At 45.5% G+C, this 21,775-nt stretch overlaps 1 protein-coding gene across 1 annotated transcript in view; it reads left to right on the top strand.

The window, feature by feature from the left end:
* EMP2 (epithelial membrane protein 2) overlaps nt 1–21,775 on the top strand; it is a 72,496-nt gene that overhangs the window by 32,931 nt on the left and 17,790 nt on the right. The window contains exon 2 of the mRNA XM_075899292.1: nt 20,736–20,846. Coding sequence (XP_075755407.1) covers nt 20,769–20,846 — 78 coding nt within the window. The 5' untranslated portion in view covers nt 20,736–20,768. The remainder of the gene's footprint in view (nt 1–20,735; nt 20,847–21,775) is intronic.

Raw genomic sequence — 21,775 nt, 5'->3', positions numbered from 1 at the left:
GTGGCCAACCCTAGGTACTCTGGAGGGGATGGACCAAAGACAGTGACCAAGCCATTTGTCTTGTGCCATCCCTCTCCAGCCTTCCACAAACTTCGGGCAGGGACACCACTCCTACCCCCTGGCTAATAGCACTCCATGGACCCAACCTCCATGACTTTATCTAACTTCTCTTTAAACTCTGTTCTAGTTCTAGCCTTCACAGCCTCCTGCAGCAAGGAGTTCCACAGGTTGACTCTTTGCTTTGTGAAGAACAACTTTCTGTTACTAGTTTGAAGCCTGCTACCCATTCCTTTCCTTTGGTGTCCTCTAGTCCTTCTATTATGGGAACTAATAAAGAACTTTTCTGTATGCACCAGCTCCACCCCACTCATGCTTTTATAGACCTCTATCATATCCCCGCTCCATCTCCTCTTTTCTAAGCTGAAAAGTCCCAGTCTCTTTAACCTCTCTTCATATGGGACCTGTTCCAAACCCCTCATCATTGTAGTTTCCCTCCCCTCTGCCACCCTCTCTCTTCCCCTCTCCCACCTCCTTTTCCCAGTCTTCCCCAGTTTTGTTCAATAGAGAGAGATTTTATTTTTGAACACAATTGTCCTTTATTTTGTACATCAGGAAGGGGGACTAGGGAGGGGTAAGTGGAAGGAGGTGAGGGAGGAATGGGATACGAGCCCCCGATGGGGAGGACTGGGCTGGCTCTGCGGGTTTCTGGGGGTGGAACCTCTCCTGCAGCCCCCCAATTGCCCCGTCTCCCCGGATGGCAGCCTGCGGCAAGTGTAGCTGGTCTGATGGCCGAGTGCTGTGATGTTCCCAGTGTGGGTACTCCGGGCACTCCAAGCCAGGACTGCTTTGCAAGCGGGGCACCCCTGAGAACTGTCTGTCTGGGGTGGGGGACGGGTCCCTTTAAGCACAGCCCTCGGCTAGCCTGAGACAGCAGCTCCACGCTCTAAGTCCTCATCTGATGCCCTGCCGGCACTGCTTCCGGCCATCCTTAACCCTGGTTCATAGTCCACTCTGTGTGGACATGCTAGTTCGAATTAGCAAAACGCTAATTCGAACTAGTTTTTTAGTCTGGATGTGTTAGTTCGAATTAACTAAGTTATTTCGAATTAGCGCTGTAGTGTAGACATACCCTATCAAACTAAACTATATAACTATCAAAACACGTGATAGTTTTGTAGTAACTTCAAAAAATGCAGTTGCAGTCCATTCATTAGGGATGCAAATTCCCATTCATCAGTTAACCGGTTAATGTTCGGTCACAGCCCCCTCCGGAGCAGCCCCTGCCCACAGCAAGCTGGACTCCCCACAGAGAGAGGCTGCTCTGGACACTGGCACAGTCCCTGCATGTGGCTCCTGGGTTCTCCACAGACAGGGGCTGCTCTAGACAAGAGCAACCCCTGTCTGCAGCAGGCCCTCTCCAGTCTCTTCTGATTACCACGTAATTGGAACTGGCAAGTATCATCCGTTAAGAGGACTAAGGAAGTTGTCCTGTGAAATTGTGGGATAGTTCTGGATGATTCCCAGGCCTTGGGTCAAATGGGGCTGCATCTAACTGCAATGTAATAGGTCTTGGATCCTGGATATCATCTTGAACCAAGGTTGGACCCCTAGTGTTGCAGTGTCCTGAGACCTAGGTCTGAGGCCTGGGTTGATACAGTTACAGTATAGTTGCATGGGGGGCTTCTATAGTGCCCAAACCCATCCCTATTGGTAGAGGATGGTGGGAGGAATTCTTAGGGGGGGTGTCACAAGATTCCCTTTACTTCTGGTCATGTGTCCATTTTGATTTGGAAGTACTACCCTAGGGGTGGGACTTCCTGAGACAGGCGGGCTGGGCCTAAGGGTCAGGGGCGTGGCTAGCGGTTTCAGGGTTCAGAAAATATGATCACCATAAATATGGGCAAGCTGCCCCAACTACACATCAACTGGGCCCAAGTGACATTGTACTCCGACTGGCTAGCCTGTGTTGCCACTCACCACTGCCCATGCTAATGCAGCTACACTATTGTTTTAAAATATACCAGGCTGATGAGAGCTAGCATAAGCTGGGAATCTGCTCCAAGCATAAATGAAAACAACTGGTGGTGCCAGGTACTCCTAAGGACACTGCTGTAGCACTCCCAGATTCAAGATCAGCAATAAGTTTGTGCTTATGTAGCCTGCATAAGATAAGTTGTCCTGTATGTTTACACCACTTAGTGTCACATGGGGTGAAGATTCCTTCCAGGACTCATCTCCTGCACAGACCTTAACAGAAGACTACCCTCTCTTTAGCACTTTGTCCTCAAGGTCCCTCCATTGCCACACTGCTTCCAGACAAATGGCACTCAGTATCTGCCCTGGTAGTTTAGTAAGCTGAAGAGATCAGTATTATGTGGTAAAGAGACATCATTATACCTACTTAATTTCTTGCATGGTCCCTATCACTGTGCACCTAAAAAAGTGAGAATTTTTTCCCATATGAAACCCATATGAAGGTCAGAACACCATGAGAAAAAAAAGTCTTTGAATCTGCTGCCTTAGATTGCCATCTTACCTTCTCCCCTTGCCTCAGTCTTCCCAGCTTAATGAGAAACTGATTAGGAATGAAATCTAGATCCCTCTTTTATGTGTGTGAAGGACAGTCAGAAAGCCAGCCTCACCTCAAATTAGTCAGGGTACAGAGTCATAGGGGTGATTGACAGTTTCACGCACAGGATTACAAAGAGTTCCTTATTCCTGCTCCCTTCACTTCTGTAGCCCTTGCAGCCTGTTCAGGGGTTCAGAATAAGGTTGGCACTTTTAAACTGTTCGCAATTCAAATTCTCTAGTATGTTTAGTTCTCTGGGAACCAAGTAGACATATGGACGTTCATAGAAATGGGGTGTTATCCTGGCAAGTAAATAGAAGCAGTAACCAGGGCAGTTTTGCAAGGGAGTTCTCCAGGCTAAGGAGGAGACCCATCTGTTACCTGCTCCCTGGTTACTCAAGGGTGTGACTCTCTATAGAATTTATTTTTGTGCTTTGGTTCCTAGTTTTATGCCAACTCAACCTTTCTCTGATAAGTGGGGCATCAATATTAGACCTTATCTGCCCTGTCTTCCAGCTCCAGGCTGTCCCAGGATTCATTTGCCTTTTTTTTAACCTATTCAGGGCTTGTATGGGATCAAAGAATCCTAGCATGTATAAAATGTGTCTGGGCTTTTATAAGAACTTTTATCATGTCCCCTCCAAGTAACAGAAAGACCAAAAAAACCCACCCAGAAACCCACCCCACCACCACCCCACACTCCACCCACCAAACCCTTGTAAGAGAAGGTGATGTGTAGCCAGTAGTCCAGTAGAGTGGAGATTATACAGGATGGGCTACACTAGAAAATTAGGTCAACCCAGATATAACACTCAGGTGCAGAAAATCCATACCCCTGAGACATGTAGTTAAGCCAAATTAAGTACCCATGTCCAATATGGTGAGAGAGACAACTCCATGGCTACGTCTAGACTGGCATGATTTTCTGCAAATGCTTTAAACGGAAAAGTTTTCCATTAAAAGCATTTGCAGAAAAGAGTGTCTAGATTGGCACGGACACTTTTCCACAAAAGCACTTTTTGCGGAAAAATGTCTGTGCCAATCTAGACGCGCTTTTGCACAAAAAAGTCCCGATCGTCATTTTCACAATTGGGGCTTTTTTGTGCGAAACAAATCTGAGCTGTCTACACTGGCCCTTTTGCGCAAAAGCTTTTGCGCAAAAGGACTTTTGCCCGAACGGGAGCAGCATAGTATTTCCGCAAGAAGCACTGATTTCTTACATGAGATTGTCAGTGCTCTTGCGGAAATTCAAGCGGCCAGTGTAGACAGTTAGCAAGTTTTTCTGCAAAAGCAGGTGCTTTTGTGGAAAAACTTGCCAGTCTTGACACAGCCCGTGTGTCCCAAAATCTCTGGCTGCCACATACTTGGTCATAGGGAGGGATCACTCAAAATTGTCTTGTTCATTTCCTCTGAAACAGCCAGCACTAGCCAGAGTCAGAGACTGGTACATGTAACCCAGGATCCTTTCATCTGACACAGTATGGGGAAATCTAGGTTGGATATTAGGAAAAACTATTTCCCTAGGACGGTGGGGAAGCACTGGAATGAGTTACCTAGGAAGGGGGTTAAAATCTCCATCCCTAGAGGTTTTTAAGTCTCAGCTTGACGAAGCCCTGGATGGGATGATTTAGTTGGGATTGGTCCTGCTTTGGGCAGGAGGCTGAACTTGATGACCTTCTGAGGTCTATTCCAGCCCTAGGATTCTATGATTAGGTGATAAGGACATTTTTAAACCGTCAAATTAGAAAACCTGCAAAATATCTATAGAACATAAAAGTACACATACTACAACAGAGGCAGGCAATAATTTTCTGGGGGGGAAGGTATTCCAAAATTTTGGCAAGTGGTCACTTTTTTATGGAGGGAGTGCAGGGTCTAGGATGGAGGTTGGGTGCAGAAGGGTGCATGGGGTAGGGAAAGTAGGGTGCAGGAGACAGTGTGAGGTTTGAGAGGGAGTTTGAGTGAAGGAAGGGGTTGTGATTTGGGTCAAGGACTGGGGTACAGAAGAGGATTCTGGCCTGGGGAAGGGGTGTAGGAGGTGGTGTAACTAGTGGGATCCCCTAAGGGTCTGTCCTAGGACCCATCCTAGTCAACTTATTTATAAATGAACTAGAGAAAGGGGTAAACAGTGAGGTGGCAAAATTTGCAGAGGATACCAAACTGCTCAAGATAGTTAAGACCAAAGCAGACTGTGAAGAGGTCTATAAAATCATGACTGGTGTGGAAAAAGTGAATAAGGAAAAGTTATTTACTTATTCCCACAATAAAAGAACGAGGTGTCACTAAATGAAATGAATAGGCAGCAGATTTAAAACAAACAAAAAGGAAGTTTTTCTTCACTCAGCGCACAGTCAACCTGTGGAACTCCTTGCCAGAGGATGTGGTAAAGGCTAGAACTTTAACAGGGTTCAAAAAAGAGCAAGATAGATTTGTGGAGGTTAGATCCATCAATGGCTATTAGCCAAGATGGGTGAGAAAGGTATCCCTAGCCTCTGTTTCTCTGGAGGTGGGTGACAGGGGAGGGATTACGTGAGGATTACCTGTTGTGATCCCTCTCCCTGGGGCATCTGGTATTGGCCATTGTTGGCAGACAAGATACTGGACTAGATGGACCTTTGGTCTGACCCAGTATGGCCGTTCTTATGCTCTTATGGTGAAGGGTCTGGGAGGGAGTTCTGACCTGGGGCAAGGGGTGCACAGGATTTTGATGGTGACCTGGGAGAGGGAGCTAAGGGAGGGGCTGGGGTGCCAGAGGCAGGCTCTGTCCAGGAAGCACCTACCTAAGCAGCTCCCAGCCAGCAGCCCTGCAGTGCCCCCAGGGCAGCCTGGGCTCCCTGCCTGCTGCAGTCCCAGATGGCTTAAAACTTTAGGCTGTTCACTCCACATGGCTTTCTGCTCCAGATAGGCGGGAGGGGGCAGAGGCTTGCACTGCTCCTGCCCCCCCACCAGGCCAATCTCTCAGCTCCTACTGACTGGTTGAAGAGCTGCTCCAGCTCTGACTGGTTAACCAGTTAACCTTTCACATTCCTAATTAATACAAGTAAGGAATCGAGCTTGAAGTGTCCTTATACACAGGGTGTAAAGAATATAATGTATTCACTACTCTACGAACTTTACAGATCCACAGGGCTAATATTCTGAAGAGTATTTAGAAGCTAAGATGTCAATATCTAGTCAGGGCTGGATTAAGGCATGGGCTAGCTGGGCAGCTGCCCAGAGCGCCAACCTATGGGGGGCACCTGATGTGCAGCGCCCCTTATAGCTACCATCAGGCACCCGGCTGCAGATCACAAGCTGCAGCAGCTCCCAGCGGTTAACCCCCGCAGTGCCAGCCAGCAGCGCCCTTCTCCCATCAGCTACGAGGCCCTATATGGCCAGGCTCGGCCCGCCCGCCCCGGGTGGCATTGGGTTGCATGCCAGCGGCAGTAGCCGGGCTGGGCCGGGCCAGGCAGGTGCATCCTGCCACCGCCAGCTCTAGGTACCCTCCCCCACGTGCAGGGTGGGGGCGGGGCCGTGCATGAGCCCTCCCCCAACCCGAGGCTCAATTAAACTGTCTGCCCAGGGCGCTGGAATGACTCGGTCCGGCCCTGTATCTAGTTGCCTAAAGTAAAGTTCCAGGGTTGGTGTTAGTGGGGTATATCCTGTGGTTGTTGGTAAGAATCATCTTGAGGTTAGACAACCACCTAACCTCAAGATGATTCTTGCAACTTGGAACTTTCCCTTGCAACAAACCCCGTTGCCAGCTTTGTCCACATATTCATTCTGCTGACACCATTATTGGACCTAACCATGTGAGTTATAAGATCAAGAACACATATTCCTGCGCAACCAGAAATATAATTTATGCTACATGTGCTGAAAGTGTCCGTCTGCTATGTACATTGGACAAACGTCTCAGACACTTCGCCAAAGGATCAATGCCCACAAAACAGATATTAGACAGGATCACAAAGAAAAAACAGTTTCTTGCCATTTCAACCAGAAAGGACATTGTCTCAACGACTTGGTTACCTGCATCCTGCTTCAAAGACCTTTTAAGACTACACGGCTGCATCTAGACTGGCAAGTTTTTCCGCTTGTTTTTGTGGAAAAACTTGCCAGCTGTCTACACTGGCCGCTTGAATTTCCGCAAGAATACTGACGATCTCATGTAAGATTGTCAGTGTTCTTGCGGAAATACTATGCTGCTCCTGTTCGGGCAAAAGCCCTCTTGCTCAAATGCTTTTGCGCAAGAGGGCCAGTGTAGACAACGCGGTATTGTTTTGCACAAAAAAGCCCCGATCGCAAAAATGGCAATCGGGGCTTTCTTGCGCAAAACCGCGTCTAGATTGGCACAGACGCTTTTCTGCAAAAAGTGCTTTTGCAGAAAAGCATCCATGTCAATCTAGACGCTCTTTTCCACAAATGCTTTTAACAGAAAAACTTTTCCATTAAAAGCATTTGCGGAAAATCATGCCAGTCTAGACATAGCCCACTTGAAAGAGAATCCTCTGAACTGTCATTCATGCTTAAATTTGACACTTTACGCCTAAGTTTGAATAAAGACTCTAATTATCTTACCCATTACAAAGAAAGCTTCCCCAATTATCCCCTCTAATATCATTAGCTCACAGACATTTACCTCCTCCTCCAATCCCCCTTCTGTTCAGAAATTTGATTTGTCCTTTTCATATGTGTTCATTTTTTAAATTGTATCCTTTGGTATATATGGTTGTACAAATCACAGCTGGAGGATTCTCTGCATCTTGGGGTCTTCAAAGTATTTGAAGGCTTCAATATCTGAGATATAGGTGAGAGGATTATTCTGGGGGGGCGGGTGAGATTCTGTGGCCTGCTCTGAGCTGGGGGTCAGACTAGATGATCATAATGGTCCCTTCTGACCTTAAAGTCTATTAGTTGTGACAATTTTCTTCCACTATTTGATCTGAGGAAGTGGGTCTGGCCCACGAAACCTCATCACCTAATAAACCATCTTGTTAGTCTTTAAAGTGCTACATAGTCCTGTTTTTTGTTTCTATTAGGTTTCATGCTGCTTATTTTAATATTCTATCCTGTTTAAGAAAATGACATTTATTCAAATGGAAAAGCAACCAATGTCTCCTATTTGTCTGTTCCTCATCACAAAGAATGGCACTTAGTTTAGTCCCAAAATTGTGCTCCCCAAACATACTGTTAAACAGACTCGAATACTGAAACAAAAGTTTGTTGTTTTCACTAAGGGTACATCTACACAGCAGTATTATTTTGAAATAATGTGGAGATGGAGGATTTCTTACTCCAACTCCTGTAACCCTCAATTTATGAGGCGTAAGGGAAGTTGGAGGAAGAGTGTTCTTCCTTCGACTTCCTACTGTGTAGCCAGTGCCAAAAGCTATTTTGACTTCAGCTATACAACTGATGTAGCTGAAGATGTGTATCTTAATTTGACTTTTGCCCTGCTGAGTAGATGTACCCTAAAGGAGTTAATCGAACAATATTAAGCTTCCTGAATGTATGACTTGTCTTGCACATTTTCATACATTTAAGGCTTAGTAGGTTAAGAAGTGTACAGAAAAAGCTTTTGCTAATTTGAAAAAAAATCCACTAAGCGAACCAGCTTATTTTGCTTTACTTACTGAAGATGATTGGATATGGAAAACATCCTAGATTTAAAAAATCACACATTTCCAATTGTTCGTACAAACCAGTGAATTTTATACAAGATTAGGGGACAAAGGTACAATGAAAACATTAACAGGCTTCTGTTTTACATGTGAGATATCACAAGAAACCATAAGATATTGCACAAGAACTCTGAGTAAAATGAACTTATTGTGATTAAGTCAAAACTCTTGTGATCCATCATAAGTAACAAACCTCTCATGCCAGTGCATACAAAGTTTTTTCTTCTAACTTTAAAATATGTAGCCTTACACTACTGTGGGTTCATAAATAGAGGACAGGCTTCCTCTGATTCCGTTTTGTATTACTACTGACAAAGAAAATGCAGCCAAGGCTTGAAATCAAATTTTAACCCCTGGTGAACTTGTCTGTTCTTCTCGTTAAAGAAATCTCAAATGTGTGGAAAGTGCTTTACCACAGATACCCTAATTACTTCTCTTTGTCTGACAAAGAAATTATCTCAGTTTATCTACACTGGCATGTGAGTGACAAAGGTTTGGTCATTCACAGGTACTTAACCCTCCCCGCTCATGACAAAAGCTTTGCCATGGCAAGTACTAGCTTTGTCAATAAAAATCCAACTCAGCACAATCAGCACAGGATAAAAGTAACTAAATCATCTTTCCATGGTGAAGCTCTGTTGGTCACAGTAAATGAACAATATACAAATAGTGATAGGAATGTAGCAGTGTTAGTCTGGTGTAGCTGAAACAAAAAACAGATACATTTACCTCCCCCCCCCCATTCCTCTTCTGTTCTGAAATGTGATTTGTCCTTTTCATATGTGTTCATTTTTTAAAATTGTATCCTTTGGTATATATGGTTGTGACAATTTTCTTCCACTATGTGATCTGAGGAAGTGGGTCTGGTCCACGAAAGCTCATCACCTAATAAACCATCTTGTTAGTCTTTAGAGTGCTACATAGTCCTGTTTTTTGTTTCAATATACAAATAGTGAGAGTTTGACAGGCAGGAGGGGGATGCTGAAGTTGCCTTCCAGAACTGGGTCTTTAGTCAGGAAAGACAGATTTGTTCAAGCTTTAAACTTTAGTAAACAACTTCAGGCCCGTGCATGGGGTGGGGGAGGGGGAGTTGCGAAAACACCTCCCATGGTCCCCCAGGTAAGCATGCTCCAGCCAGCCCGGGGAAGCAGTGCGCTACCTGAGCCTCCCTCCCCCATGGCCTGACCATCAGGGGGAAGGCTGGGGCTGATTTCCTGCTTACTGGGGGCACCATGAGAGTGCATTCACACCCTTGCAGTCCACAGTTACAAAAAAGCATCCCCCCCCCCCCACACACACACACAAATTCCTGTGTACAGGCCTGAACTTGCCATATAAAGGGGGAGGAACAATTGGCACAGAGGAGGGGAAAAAGCCCAGGCGATAAACATCACAAAGTTAAAATTGAATAGGGCTTAACAGGGTGTTTCAAATAGGATCAAGGAAATAAAGATGAGAAACTGAAGCTGGTTATCAGGAATCTTCCTGATAAGAAAAAGTCTCTCAATGGAAAGATATCTGCCACATCTAGACTGGAAAGCAGCAGTGATTCTTTTGAAGAGATGTCCTGCATTAGCAGAAACAGATAACCCATTTTTTTCCTGTGTTGCCTTATATTTAAATATTGGAAAAGAAGTGCTTAGAAGATTGGGAACAGCCAACTATTCCTGCTATCAGAAGATAGCTGGCTCTGTGGATATGGGGAAGGCAGTGAACATAATATACATTGACTTTAGCAAAGGTTTTGATACAGTCTCTCACAGTATTTTTGCCAGCAAGTAAAAGAATTATGGATTGGATATATGAACTGTAAGGTGGATAGGTAGAAAGCTGGGTAGATCGTCAAGCTCAATAGGTAGTGATCAATGGCTCAATGTTTGGTTGGTGGTTGGTATCAAGTGGAGTATGCCGGGGTCGGTTCTGGGGCCAGTTTTTGTTCAACATCTTTATTAATTACCTGGATGAGGGGATGGATTGTAACCTCAGCAAACTTGCGGGTGACACTAAGCTGGGGAGAGGGGGCGAAGTAGATACTCTGGAAGATAATAATAAGATCCAAAGCTAGACAAATTGGAGGATTGGGCCAAAAGAAATCTGATGAGGTTCAACAAGAGTTCTGCACTTGGGACAGAAAAATCCCAAGTACTGCTACAGGCTGGGGACCAATTGACTAACTAGCAGTTCAGTAGAAAAGGACCTGGGGATTACAGTGGATGAGAAGCTGAATATGAGTCAACAGAGTGTCCTTGTAGCCAAGAAGGCTAATGGAATATTGTGGTACATTAGTAGAAGCATTGTCAGCAGATCTAGGGAAGTGATTATTCCCCTTCATTCGGCACTGGTGAGGCCACGTGTGGAGCACTGAATATTCTGGACCTCCCCACTACAGAAGGGATGTGGACCCATTGGAGAGAGACCAACGCAGGGCATCAAAATTGATTAGGGAGTGGAGTACATGATTTACAAGGCGAGGCTGAAGGATTTGGCCTATTTAGTCTGCAGAAGAGAAGAGTAAGATGAGATTTGATAGCAGCCTTCAAGTATCTGAAGGGGGGTTCCAAAAAGGATGAAGTGAGTCTGTTCTCATTGGTGACAGATGAGAGAACAAAGAACAATGGTCTCAAGTTGCAATGGGGGAGGTTTAGGTTGGATATTAGGAAAAAGTATTTCACTAGGAGGGTGGTGAAGCACTGGATTGGGTTACCTAGGGAGGTGGTGGAATCTCCATCCCTAGAGGTTGACAATGCCCTGGCTTAGATGATTTAGTTGGGATTTGTCCTGCTTTTAACAGGGAGTTGGACTCTATGACCTTCTGAGGTCTTTACCAACCCTGTAATTCTATAAATCAGTAGGTTAAAGATACCTGATTTTCTTAGTAACAGGCCAGCATAAATCCTATAGTATATTGCTGCTAAAATGGCATGTAAAGGCAAGCTATTCACAGTCCAGTGATGTCTTTGTTAAAAATCTTTCTGCTCTGTATAATACAAAGCAGTTGTAAAACCTGTTTTCTCTTCCCAGCTCTGTGACTAAGTTGCTGTGACACCTTATACAAGGCACTAACATCTGTGTATCTCAAATGATTGGGAAGAGCAGGCAGAGAGGGGATGTGCTGCATAGGCACATCATTCAAGCTTATCTAGTTGTGATAATAAATACAAAGTGCAAAGAGTTTGTACCCAGAGGGTGTGGAACTGAAAAGGCTAGAAAAAAGACAAATGGAAGCTGCGTATAATATTCCTGCCTACTATAGCAAGCTAAGATAGCAGTTGAGTATATCCTTGGAATAAAACAGGGATATCTAATTTATGTAAAAGCGACAAGGAGTCCAGTGGCACCTTATAGACTAACAGATGTATTGGAGCATAAACTTTCATGGGCAAAGACCCACTTCGTCAGATGCAGGAGGAATAACGGAAGTTTGAATTAGGAGCTTTAATTCAAACTACCTAGTCCGTGCCGCGTGTAGCAGTGGGCAGATAGTTCGAACTACGGGGCATTTAAAAATGGTGGCACCCGGGAACATGCAAATGAAGCCCGGGACATTTAAATCCCTACGGTGCCACAGGACTCCATGTCACTTTTGCAGATCCAGACTAACACGGCTACTGCTCTGATACTCATTTATGTATTAATTGGAACTTTTTTGCTGTTAATATAAAAACCGAGCTTCTGTTCTCACCATTTACATGAGTATAACTATAAACGCTTGTTATCTCAAATGTGGATCTATTCAATAGGATTTTAATAACTCAATAGTTTGTGATTAATAGATTACACAATATTGTTTTGCTAAATTTTGGCACTTAGTTATGCAATTCTACATATTTATACAGTGGTGTTAAATATTAAGGCTTGAAGTTGACACTGCGTATTCAATACATTGTTCCGACAGTAAGCCTAAAACATTCAAAATAGGGAACTGGTTTGCAAAATATTAGGCATTTCCTAGGTTTTGGGCCGATATTAGAAGTCTGGAAGCAACTTAACATTTTTGGCAACCTGACTATCTCAAAGATTTTCTGAAGTTTTGGCTTGGACTTAAAATCCAGAATGCTTTCAGCCTTTTGTGATTCTGATACTTTTTCATGTGAAACAAGCAGATCCATCTGGAAACTTATAAATATGAAACTTGCAGGTTTAATAGGACTATTGCAATATTACTAACTGACAACTCATATTTGACTTTTTAAATGTTATTAAATAAACCAAACTTTACCCCTTTCTAGAAGCTTTTAGATTGCTAAGACTATTTATATGAATAGCATATTAACATATGCTGTATGCCAAGCATAATCTGTCTAATCTTGCAAATAATTCATCTCAGTAGCTTTGTACATGACTAATCCTGGTGAGTTCAATTGATCTAAACTTGTTTATTTTTGTTGTGGCCATCTAAAATTAACACATACAGGGCTTCCTGACCTGGAAGAGCAGGCACTCTTCCAAATGACAGAATATTAAATTGTAACTCTGCTCAGGAAGGTCCTTGAGCAGTACAAACTACCTTTCCTGTGACAAAGAGCCTAAACACAGGAAACTTGTGAATGACAGTTTCCTTGCTAATCATTTTAGAATAGGAGAAATGGATACTGATAAAGAGCCAGGGTCATTCCAAGTCCCCAAAAGATAAGAAATTTTTTAGAACCAAATATTATATTGCAGCACCAGTGTCTAAATTTTGGGTTTAAAAGTTTTGAAGATCTTTGGATACTTTCTGGTCACTGAAATAAGTGATCCACTTATAACTAGCCTGCAAAGAGGCAAATTAGACAGACAAGCCTCTGATTTAACAGCAAACTTTTGTTACTCTTATTAAAAACCTATGACTTCTTCAAGACTACTTATTTTTCTTTTCTTCAGCGAATACTAACTTGAACAGGAACACGAGGATTGTAATGTTGATTTTGGTGGATCTACAAAATACCATTGTAACAGAGTGTACTCATTTCGCATGAGTAGCCCACATTGAATGTGTGCACACCTGCAGTTTTCTCTGTCTCCTCCCTTCACGGTGCTGCGCTCTTTAGGAGGACCTTTGGTGACTCAGCTCATGTGTGAAACTAAACAAATCCCACCACAGCATACAGTCCAGCTAGGCCTATCTCAATGCCCTCAATAGTGTCCTGTAGCGGTGGTGGACAACCTGCTGCCCATTGGGGTTCTATGTGTGGCTCACGAGACATTTTGTTTACTGTTGCACATGTGCAGGGTGGCCAGATTCCATTGGTTTCCATTCATATCATTTTCTTTACCCCACTAGTATTAATAAAGTGACATACATGTAAAGCAAGGGCAGGGGAAATGAGGTGTGTGTGGATTGAACACAACATTGACTAAGAGCTGTGTGCTCCCTCTGCGTTCAGTCCGAATGGTAAGAATCAATCAGCATGTCTCGCAAATTCTAGGGATGCAAGCGTGGTTAGCAAAACTACTCTATCCCAGCAGGCTGTCTTGGTTACGACAATCTTGCAGCCCAAAGAGACAGAGGGCCACTTATGCAGCCCACTCACTAGCCAAGGTTGCCCATCAGTGTCTTACAGCTTTCCCTGAGCTCAGTCCTTCAATAGTCCTTCCTCACTGGAGACTCTGATGTGGAGCAATGCCCCTAAGGCTTCCTCACTGGAGACTCTGATGTGGAGCAATGCCCCTGGGGCTTCCTCGCTGGAGACTCTGATGTGGAGCAATGCCCCTAGAGCTTCCTCACTGGAGACTCTGATGTGGAGCAATGCCCCTAGGGCTTCCTCACTGGAGACTCTGATGTGGAGCAATGCCCCTAGGGCTTCCTCGCTGGAGACTCTGATGTGGAGCAATGCCCCTGGGGCTTCCTCGCTGGAGACTCTGATGTGGAGCAATGCCCCTGGGGCTTCCTCGCTGGAGACTCTGATGTGGAGCAATGCCCCTAGGGCTTCCTCGCTGGAGACTCTGATGTGGAGCAATGCCCCTAGGGCTTCCTCGCTGGAGACTCTGATGTGGAGCAATGCCCCTAGGGCTTCCTCACTGGAGACTCTGATGTGGAGCAATGTCCCTGGGGCTTCCTCGCTGGAGACTCTGATGTGGAGCAATGCCCCTAGGGCTTCCTCACTGGAGACTCTGATGTGGAGCAATGCCCCTAGGGGTTCCGCACTGGAGACTCTGATGTGGAGCAATGCCCCTAGGGCTTCCTCACTGGAGACTCTGATGTGGAGCAATGCCCCTAGGGCTTCCTCACTGGAGACTCTGATGTGGAGCAATGCCCCTAGGGCTTCCTCACTGGAGACTCTGATGTGGAGCAATGCCCCTAGGGCTTCCTCGCTGGAGACTCTGATGTGGAGCAATGCCCCTAGGGCTTCCTCACTGGAGACTCTGATGTGGAGCAATGTCCCTGGGGCTTCCTCGCTGGAGACTCTGATGTGGAGCAATGTCCCTGGGGCTTCCTCGCTGGAGACTCTGATGTGGAGCAATGCCCCTAGGGCTTCCTCACTGGAGACTCTGATGTGGAGCAATGCCCCTAGGGCTTCCTCGCTGGAGACTCTGATGTGGAGCAATGCCCCTAGGGCTTCCTCACTGGAGACTCTGATGTGGAGCAATGTCCCTGGGGCTTCCTCGCTGGAGACTCTGATGTGGAGCAATGCCCCTAGGGCTTCCTCGCTGGAGACTCTGATGTGGAGCAATGCCCCTAGGGCTTCCTCGCTGGAGACTCTGATGTGGAGCAATGTCCCTGGGGCTTCCTCGCTGGAGACTCTGATGTGGAGCAATGCCCCTAGGGCTTCCTCACTGGAGACTCTGATGTGGAGCAATGTCCCTGGGGCTTCCTCGCTGGAGACTCTGATGTGGAGCAATGCCCCTAGGGCTTCCTCGCTGGAGACTCTGATGTGGAGCAATGCCCCTAGGGCTTCCTCACTGGAGACTCTGATATGGAGCAATGTCCCTGGGGCTTCCTCGCTGGAGACTCTGATGTGGAGCAATGCCCCTAGGGCTTCCTCGCTGGAGACTCTGATGTGGAGCAATGTCCCTGGGGCTTCCTCGCTGGAGACTCTGATGTAGAGCAATGTCCCTGGGGCTTCCTCGCTGGAGACTCTGATGTGGAGCAATGCCCCTAGGGCTTCCTTGCTGGAGACTGATGTGGAGCAATGCCCCTAGGGCTTCCTCACTGGAGACTCTGATGTGGAGCAATGTCCCTGGGGCTTCCTCGCTGGAGACTCTGATGTGGAGCAATGTCCCTGGGGCTTCCTCGCTGGAGACTCTGATGTGGAGCAATGCCCCTAGGGCTTCCTCGCTGGAGACTCTGATGTGGAGCAATGCCCCTAGGGCTTCCTCGCTGGAGTCTCTGATGTGGAGCAATGTCCCTGGGGCTTCCTCGCTGGAGACTCTGATGTGGAGCAATGTCCCTGGGGCTTCCTCGCTGGAGACTCTGATGTGGAGCAATGCCCCTAGGGCTTCCTCGCTGGAGACTCTGATGTGGAGCAATGTCCCTGGGGCTTCCTCGCTGGAGACTCTGATGTGGAGCAATGCCCCTAGGGCTTCCTCGCTGGAGTCTCTGATGTGGAGCAATGCCCCTAGGGCTTCCTCGCTGGAGACTCTGATGTGGAGCAATGCCCCTAAGGCTTCCTTGCTGGAGACTCTGATGTGGAGCAATGCCCTTAGGGCTTCCTTGCTGGAGACTCTGATGTGGAGCAATGCCCCTAGGGCTTCCTCGCTGGAGACTCTTTGCTTTCATTCGGATTCTCTTGAGTCCTCAGAGACCCCAGCTCTCCAGCTGAGTCACTTCTCTTGAACTCAATTCACAAATCCCCAGATCTCCAGCTGAATCAGTCTCAGTTGAGCCCCCTTCCCTGCAGCTGCCGTTGGGGGGACTGAGGCTCACCCACTACTCCAGACCCCAACCCAGGGATCTTCTAAATATCAGCCACATCCTTTTAATTAACTACATTTTCCTGGGCAACTTCCCTGTGACCCTTATCTTTCTAGAGTCCTAGCAGCCAGGAGCACTTTCCTTGCTCCCCAGTCCCTACTGGCTGACTGAATGCACATTGACCCTGCAGCTCTTTTTACATTGAGCCTGATTAGCTTCTTAGCTTGGAGGACTCTCTTCTACTGCTCTTTCTTGGAATGGGTGTGGGAGGACCGCGAGGCTTCTTGCAGGGAGCCTCCAGCTCTAATACACCTGATCGTTGGCACAGCGCGGTGGCCATGTTTATTTTAACAAAGCGGGGATTATTTAAATCCCCGCTTTTTTGCCTAAGCCGGGTAAACTAGTTTACATGGCTCCATCGACAGTGCCATGTAATCTAGACGTACCCCTACTATCTCCTTTCCCATCCCAACAAAATGCTGTGTAACGAAGACCACCACCATCATGCAGGGAGTAGCTTAATTTTTACAGAGGTATCACTGCTGTTGCTGCATATTGGAATGTGGTGTGCATACAGATCAAATCTGTTCACTAATATTCCTGTCACAGGGCACACCACTCACCATTTACCCAAGCAATGGGTGACACAGCTAGTGAATGGGCCTCATCGTCGTTGTAGTCTCCTGGGTTAGGGTCATTTTGCATGCCTAGAAATTGCGAGGTGTGCCGACTGAACTGCAGCAGCACTTTGAGTGGCTTCAGAGGGAGCACCCCACTCTTAGTCAATGTTGTGTGCAATCACCACACCCCATGCTTCACATGGCCTTGTTTTATGTGCACGTGACTTTATTAATACTGGGGGTGGGGAAATGATGCAGACAGAAACTAGTGGAATCTGGCCACCCTGCACGTGGGCAACAATAAACAAAAGGTCCCTGAGGTTACCCACCACTGATTTATACCAGCTCCTGCATATTGCTCTGGGAATTAACATATTCAGTCACCATTTTCTTGGATGGTTTGCAGTGTGTGCAGTGACTCCAACTCACTGGCCTGCCTGCAGCTCCTCTCTGTTTCAGGAACTGCAGTGTCCTTGCTGAGACTCAGCCCTCTGGCTAGGTCAGTCAAAGTTCCCCCTCCCCAAGTATAGTTCTCTAGTATTCCTAGTCGGCCTTCCCCTTGACTGCCTCTCTGCAACTCCCAGTAGAAGTCAGGCCACCCTCATCTACAACTTCTAGCCCAAGGACACTCAGCTCAGCAGTCCAGGCTCTCTCATAAGCCTCACTGCTTCTTTTCTGAGCCGTCTCCTCATTCCCAAAGCCCATGACTGCAGCCAACACACTTTGCAGTCTCCAACCATTCCTCCCCTTCTGCTGGGGGTGTTTCCCCTTTCTCAGAGGCCCTAACTACTTCCAAATTCTGTTCTTAATGGCTACGTCTACACTGGCCCCTTTTCCGGAAGGGGCATGTAAATTTCAGCAGTCGTCGTAGGGAAATCCGCGGGGGATTTAAATATCCCCCGCGGCATTTAAATAAAAATGTCCGCCGCTTTTTTCCGGCTTTTAAAAAAGCCGGAAAAGAGCGTCTAGACTGGCCCCGATCCTCCGGAAAAAGTGCCCTTTTCCGGAGGCTCTTATTCTTACTTCAAAGAATAAGAGCCTCCGGAAAAGGGCACTTTTTCCGGAGGATCGGGGCCAGTCTAGACGCTCTTTTCCGGCTTTTTTAAAAGCCGGAAAAAAGCGGCGGACATTTTTATTTAAATGCCGCGGGGGATATTTAAATCCCCCGCGGATTTCCCTACGACGACTGCTGAAATTTACATGCCCCTTCCGGAAAAGGGGCCAGTGTAGACGTAGCCTTATGTGTCCTCCCCATCTCATTCCTCCTCAGCTGGGTTCCCTTGCCCACTCCAGGAATATATCCCTGCCTGATTCCTCTCGGCTCTGGCCTGTCGGGTTAATTTGCCTCCTCTTTGGCACTCATTAACTCTCACAACATTTGAGGGGCAGAGGGGAAATATCTCATCACAACTTCCCATTTTAAAAAAAACCTACACAAACTCTGAAGAACAAGAATGTCAGGGGGAATAATTTGCTTCAGAACTGAACTTCCTCTATTGGAGCGGTTTCCCTTAGGGATGGGATGAGAGAGCCAGTAGCTGTCCCCAGGGAGAGATGGCAGGGAATGGGGGCTGGTGTCTGAGAGTATGTCTATGCTGCCATTAAACATTCACAGCTGATCTGTATCAGCAGATTTAGGCTCATGGGGTTCAGACTGGAGGAAGAGGGGAGGGCTGTAAACTATAGGGCTTGGGTTAGAGACCAGGCTCTGGGACCCTCTGGGGATATCTACACTGCTATTTTATAGCCCTGCAGCTTGAGTCAGCTGCTATGGGTATCAGCAGGGGAGTGGACTCTTCCCTGTGCTACAGGATGGTCTCAGCAGGAAAAGCAGCTAAGTTATATGGCACTTAGGTCTAACACACCACCTTACTGCTTCTGTTACTTGGAGGGCAGAGTGTAGTTGACTAGGGATAACTCTGCTCTTCTCAGCCCTGAGACAAAGGGGAGTTGATGCTCATAATGTCTGACCTATACAGACCTCTTCATCCTCTTCCTGGGCTTCTACCCTACTAAAGCAGGGTGGGTTGGCAGGTTTATTTCCACTGCTGCTTTGCTACTGGGCTAGCACTTGAGGCATTTCACTCTTCCCCTGACCTCCTCAATATCCTTAAGGGCCAGCTTCTTTGGTTTGGACCACTGCATTCTGAGGCATTCCAGCATATCCTATAGGAGGCTGCTTACAAGTCAGGAGGAGGGAGTTGAGGAAGGGCTGTTTCTTTTCAAACCTTAAAAAGGCAGGCAGCCTTATAGAGAAACTCAGAAGCCCCAGTTTAGTGTATCATGCCCCAGTACCCTTCACTATGAAGGGCACATTAGTCTCAAAATTACCTGTATTCTACCTAAACCTGTGGTGCCCAGCTCATCCTACACCCAATCATGCCTGCACTTAAGAATCATAAAACTGAAGGCCTCAAAAGATATTTGCACCAAAGACATCAAGCATTTTGTTGATACCTGATTAAGTTCTTTTTTGGGCACAATTTGTCCTGAAAATTAAATCTTAAGCTAGGGAGGAAGTGTTCTCTCCATTCACTTTGGAGATCAGTTGTATAGATGATTTCAGACTACCTTTCTACAAAACCACAAGACTTACATTCTTCATTCAAGGAAGAGCTCTCTGACATTAACAGGCACAAACATGACGAGAGGCTTCAGTCATATGCTACCGTAGATTTGGTGGTGAAAATCAATACACTCAAGCCTAAGTGCTGAGTCACCAAATTGCAGTGGCCATGCTTATGCAAATTAGGAGCGGGATATTTAAATCCCTGCCTCATTTGCAATGTCGACCAGCCTAATCTGTTTCCCTCTGCCGACAGAGGGATGCAGTCTAGACATACCCTTAAAGACTAACAAATGTATTTGGGCATAAGTTTTCATGGCCTGGATTCAAGTGGGTTCCAGCCCACAAAAGCTTATGCCCAAATAAATCTGTTAGTCTTTAAGATGCCACTGGACTCCTCGCTTTTGCTGGAACAGATTAACACAGCTACCCCTCAGAAAAATACTCAACAGAACATAATTAAAATACACTTTCATTGTCAAACATTCTTAAATAGTAAGAGCAAAAAAGGCAAAGGATAGCCATAGGCAATACCACACATTTAAATTTGTTAAAAAAATCCAACATCACACCCCTCTGTGTTTGGCAACTGCCCATACCTTTCTATGAGTGGTTCCTTTCAGATTGCTCTTGATGTCAACGGGAGGGCCGGTTGGGCCATGTTTGGCAGCTCTCTCTGTCATTTTTTGGTAGGAAACGCAGGGGAAATAAAAAGAATGGAAAAAATTATTGACATTAAACCAGTTAGAATGAGTGAAGCTACACTTACAGAGGAAAAAGTAGTACCACTAAGTCAGCAATAGACAAAAGGCATAGAACGGGTTTTCCTCAAACAAAAGCTAAGACCTTTTTGGAATGCTATAATATAGTGTACCTAGTTAATCTGCGAACTAAATCCTGAACTGCTTACTTTTGTTCTGGTTTGAGCAGCAATATCATCCTTTATGAATTGAGTATTCCTTCCTTCCTGAGGAAACCTTGACCCTGTTTCCTGAAGCCCCATTTCCTTGCCAAAAAAGCTCACAGTAAGAAATGTATGTGCATCTAGGAAATTCTGTGGAACTGTGTGTCCCCCACAAGGGTAGGACAATATATCTCTCTGGAATTGGTGTATTACAAACAGCAACACTCCAATTCACACTCTTTTTAAAAATAAAGTTGTAACTCATTGTGATAGGAATGGACATAAAGAACTCACTGACTAATCCTGTATATCTAGTGAAATTGTTACTTGATGCTACCCTAAAATAAAATTGAAGAGAGCTACTGGTGAGCCTTTTATCTGTATAAGAAAGATTGCTTTAACTTCCCGGTTCAAAACCTAAAGAACAGTAAACATTGTGGCAGGTCCTTACTCTGAAGAGAATTAATACTCAGATCTTTCTATTCCATAAATAACTGAGATCATATTCATGTTTTAAGATATCAACTATTCAGTTTGCATAGTGGTAATCTAATTATATAATGCCTTTTTTTTTAACAGCTTTATCACACACTAAACCTTCGCAGAGCAAGCATGTTGATTCTTCTGGCTTTCATTATTGTGTTTCACATAACTTCAGCAGCGCTGTTGTTCATCTCAACCATTGACAATGTAAGTCTCATTCCACCTAGAAATTCTAATTCAGAGACATAGGTTATACTGATTTGAGCTGCAGGTATTCTCTTGCTGTGTATTCACGGCAAATGCACCTTTATATAAATGTGGAGAGAAACATTTCCTGGCCCTATGATTTAGCTGAACATTAAAAGTACTGATAAAAAATGACACAGGCCAATCCAAAATGTAATCAACCAGCATATTTAACCTAAACAATGCTCCTCTCTGCTGAACTAAGGCCCTTTTTTATCAGATCCCTCATTTCCCAAAAGCCAGGTAAATGCTAGCTATTATTTCCAGGTATAGAACCAACACTGTAACTAAGGCTTTGTCTACATTTAACAGTTCAAATCCCAGCCATAGTAATGCTTTAAACTAAGGAAATTCTAGGCTTCTTGCACTTGCTTGTAAGACCAGAAACCTCCTGCTGCTACTGTGCTAGAAAAAGGCTATCCAAATCAATGCTACAGCCCTATGTCTCACTGAACAGCACTTGGCTGCAGAGCAGAGGGATGTGATCCATGGACTTGCAATTTCATGATCTCTGGGGAAGAACTTCATATAGAAGAAATGTTGCAATTTACAAACACAACTGTAGCTTGGAGGCTGAAGTTGTGGCTTTTGGGTACGTATAGCTGAGTTTGAGGAGAGGTGAAAATTCTACTGAACTCCTGCCCATGTTACATTCACCATGCCAGTAAAATTATGATTTGGTTTGGGAAAGACTTTAATTAATTCATTAATGCAATGTGCCTAAAACATACCATGGAAGACACACTAGAAGTTGAAAACATAGCTACCCTCTGAGATTTTTTAACATGAAAGGCATTGTACTTATCCTCTATGAAATGTGCAACCAGATGAACATCATACCCAATACTGAAAGTGAAAAATCCATTATAATCAACATACTGCACAGTCTA

Source organism: Pelodiscus sinensis, chromosome 16, assembly GCF_049634645.1.
Source record: "Pelodiscus sinensis isolate JC-2024 chromosome 16, ASM4963464v1, whole genome shotgun sequence".
In the NCBI taxonomy this organism is placed as follows: domain Eukaryota; kingdom Metazoa; phylum Chordata; order Testudines; family Trionychidae; genus Pelodiscus; species Pelodiscus sinensis.
The sequence above is the reverse complement of the archived record's forward strand: the minus strand, read 5'-3'. Positions and strand labels throughout refer to the sequence as shown.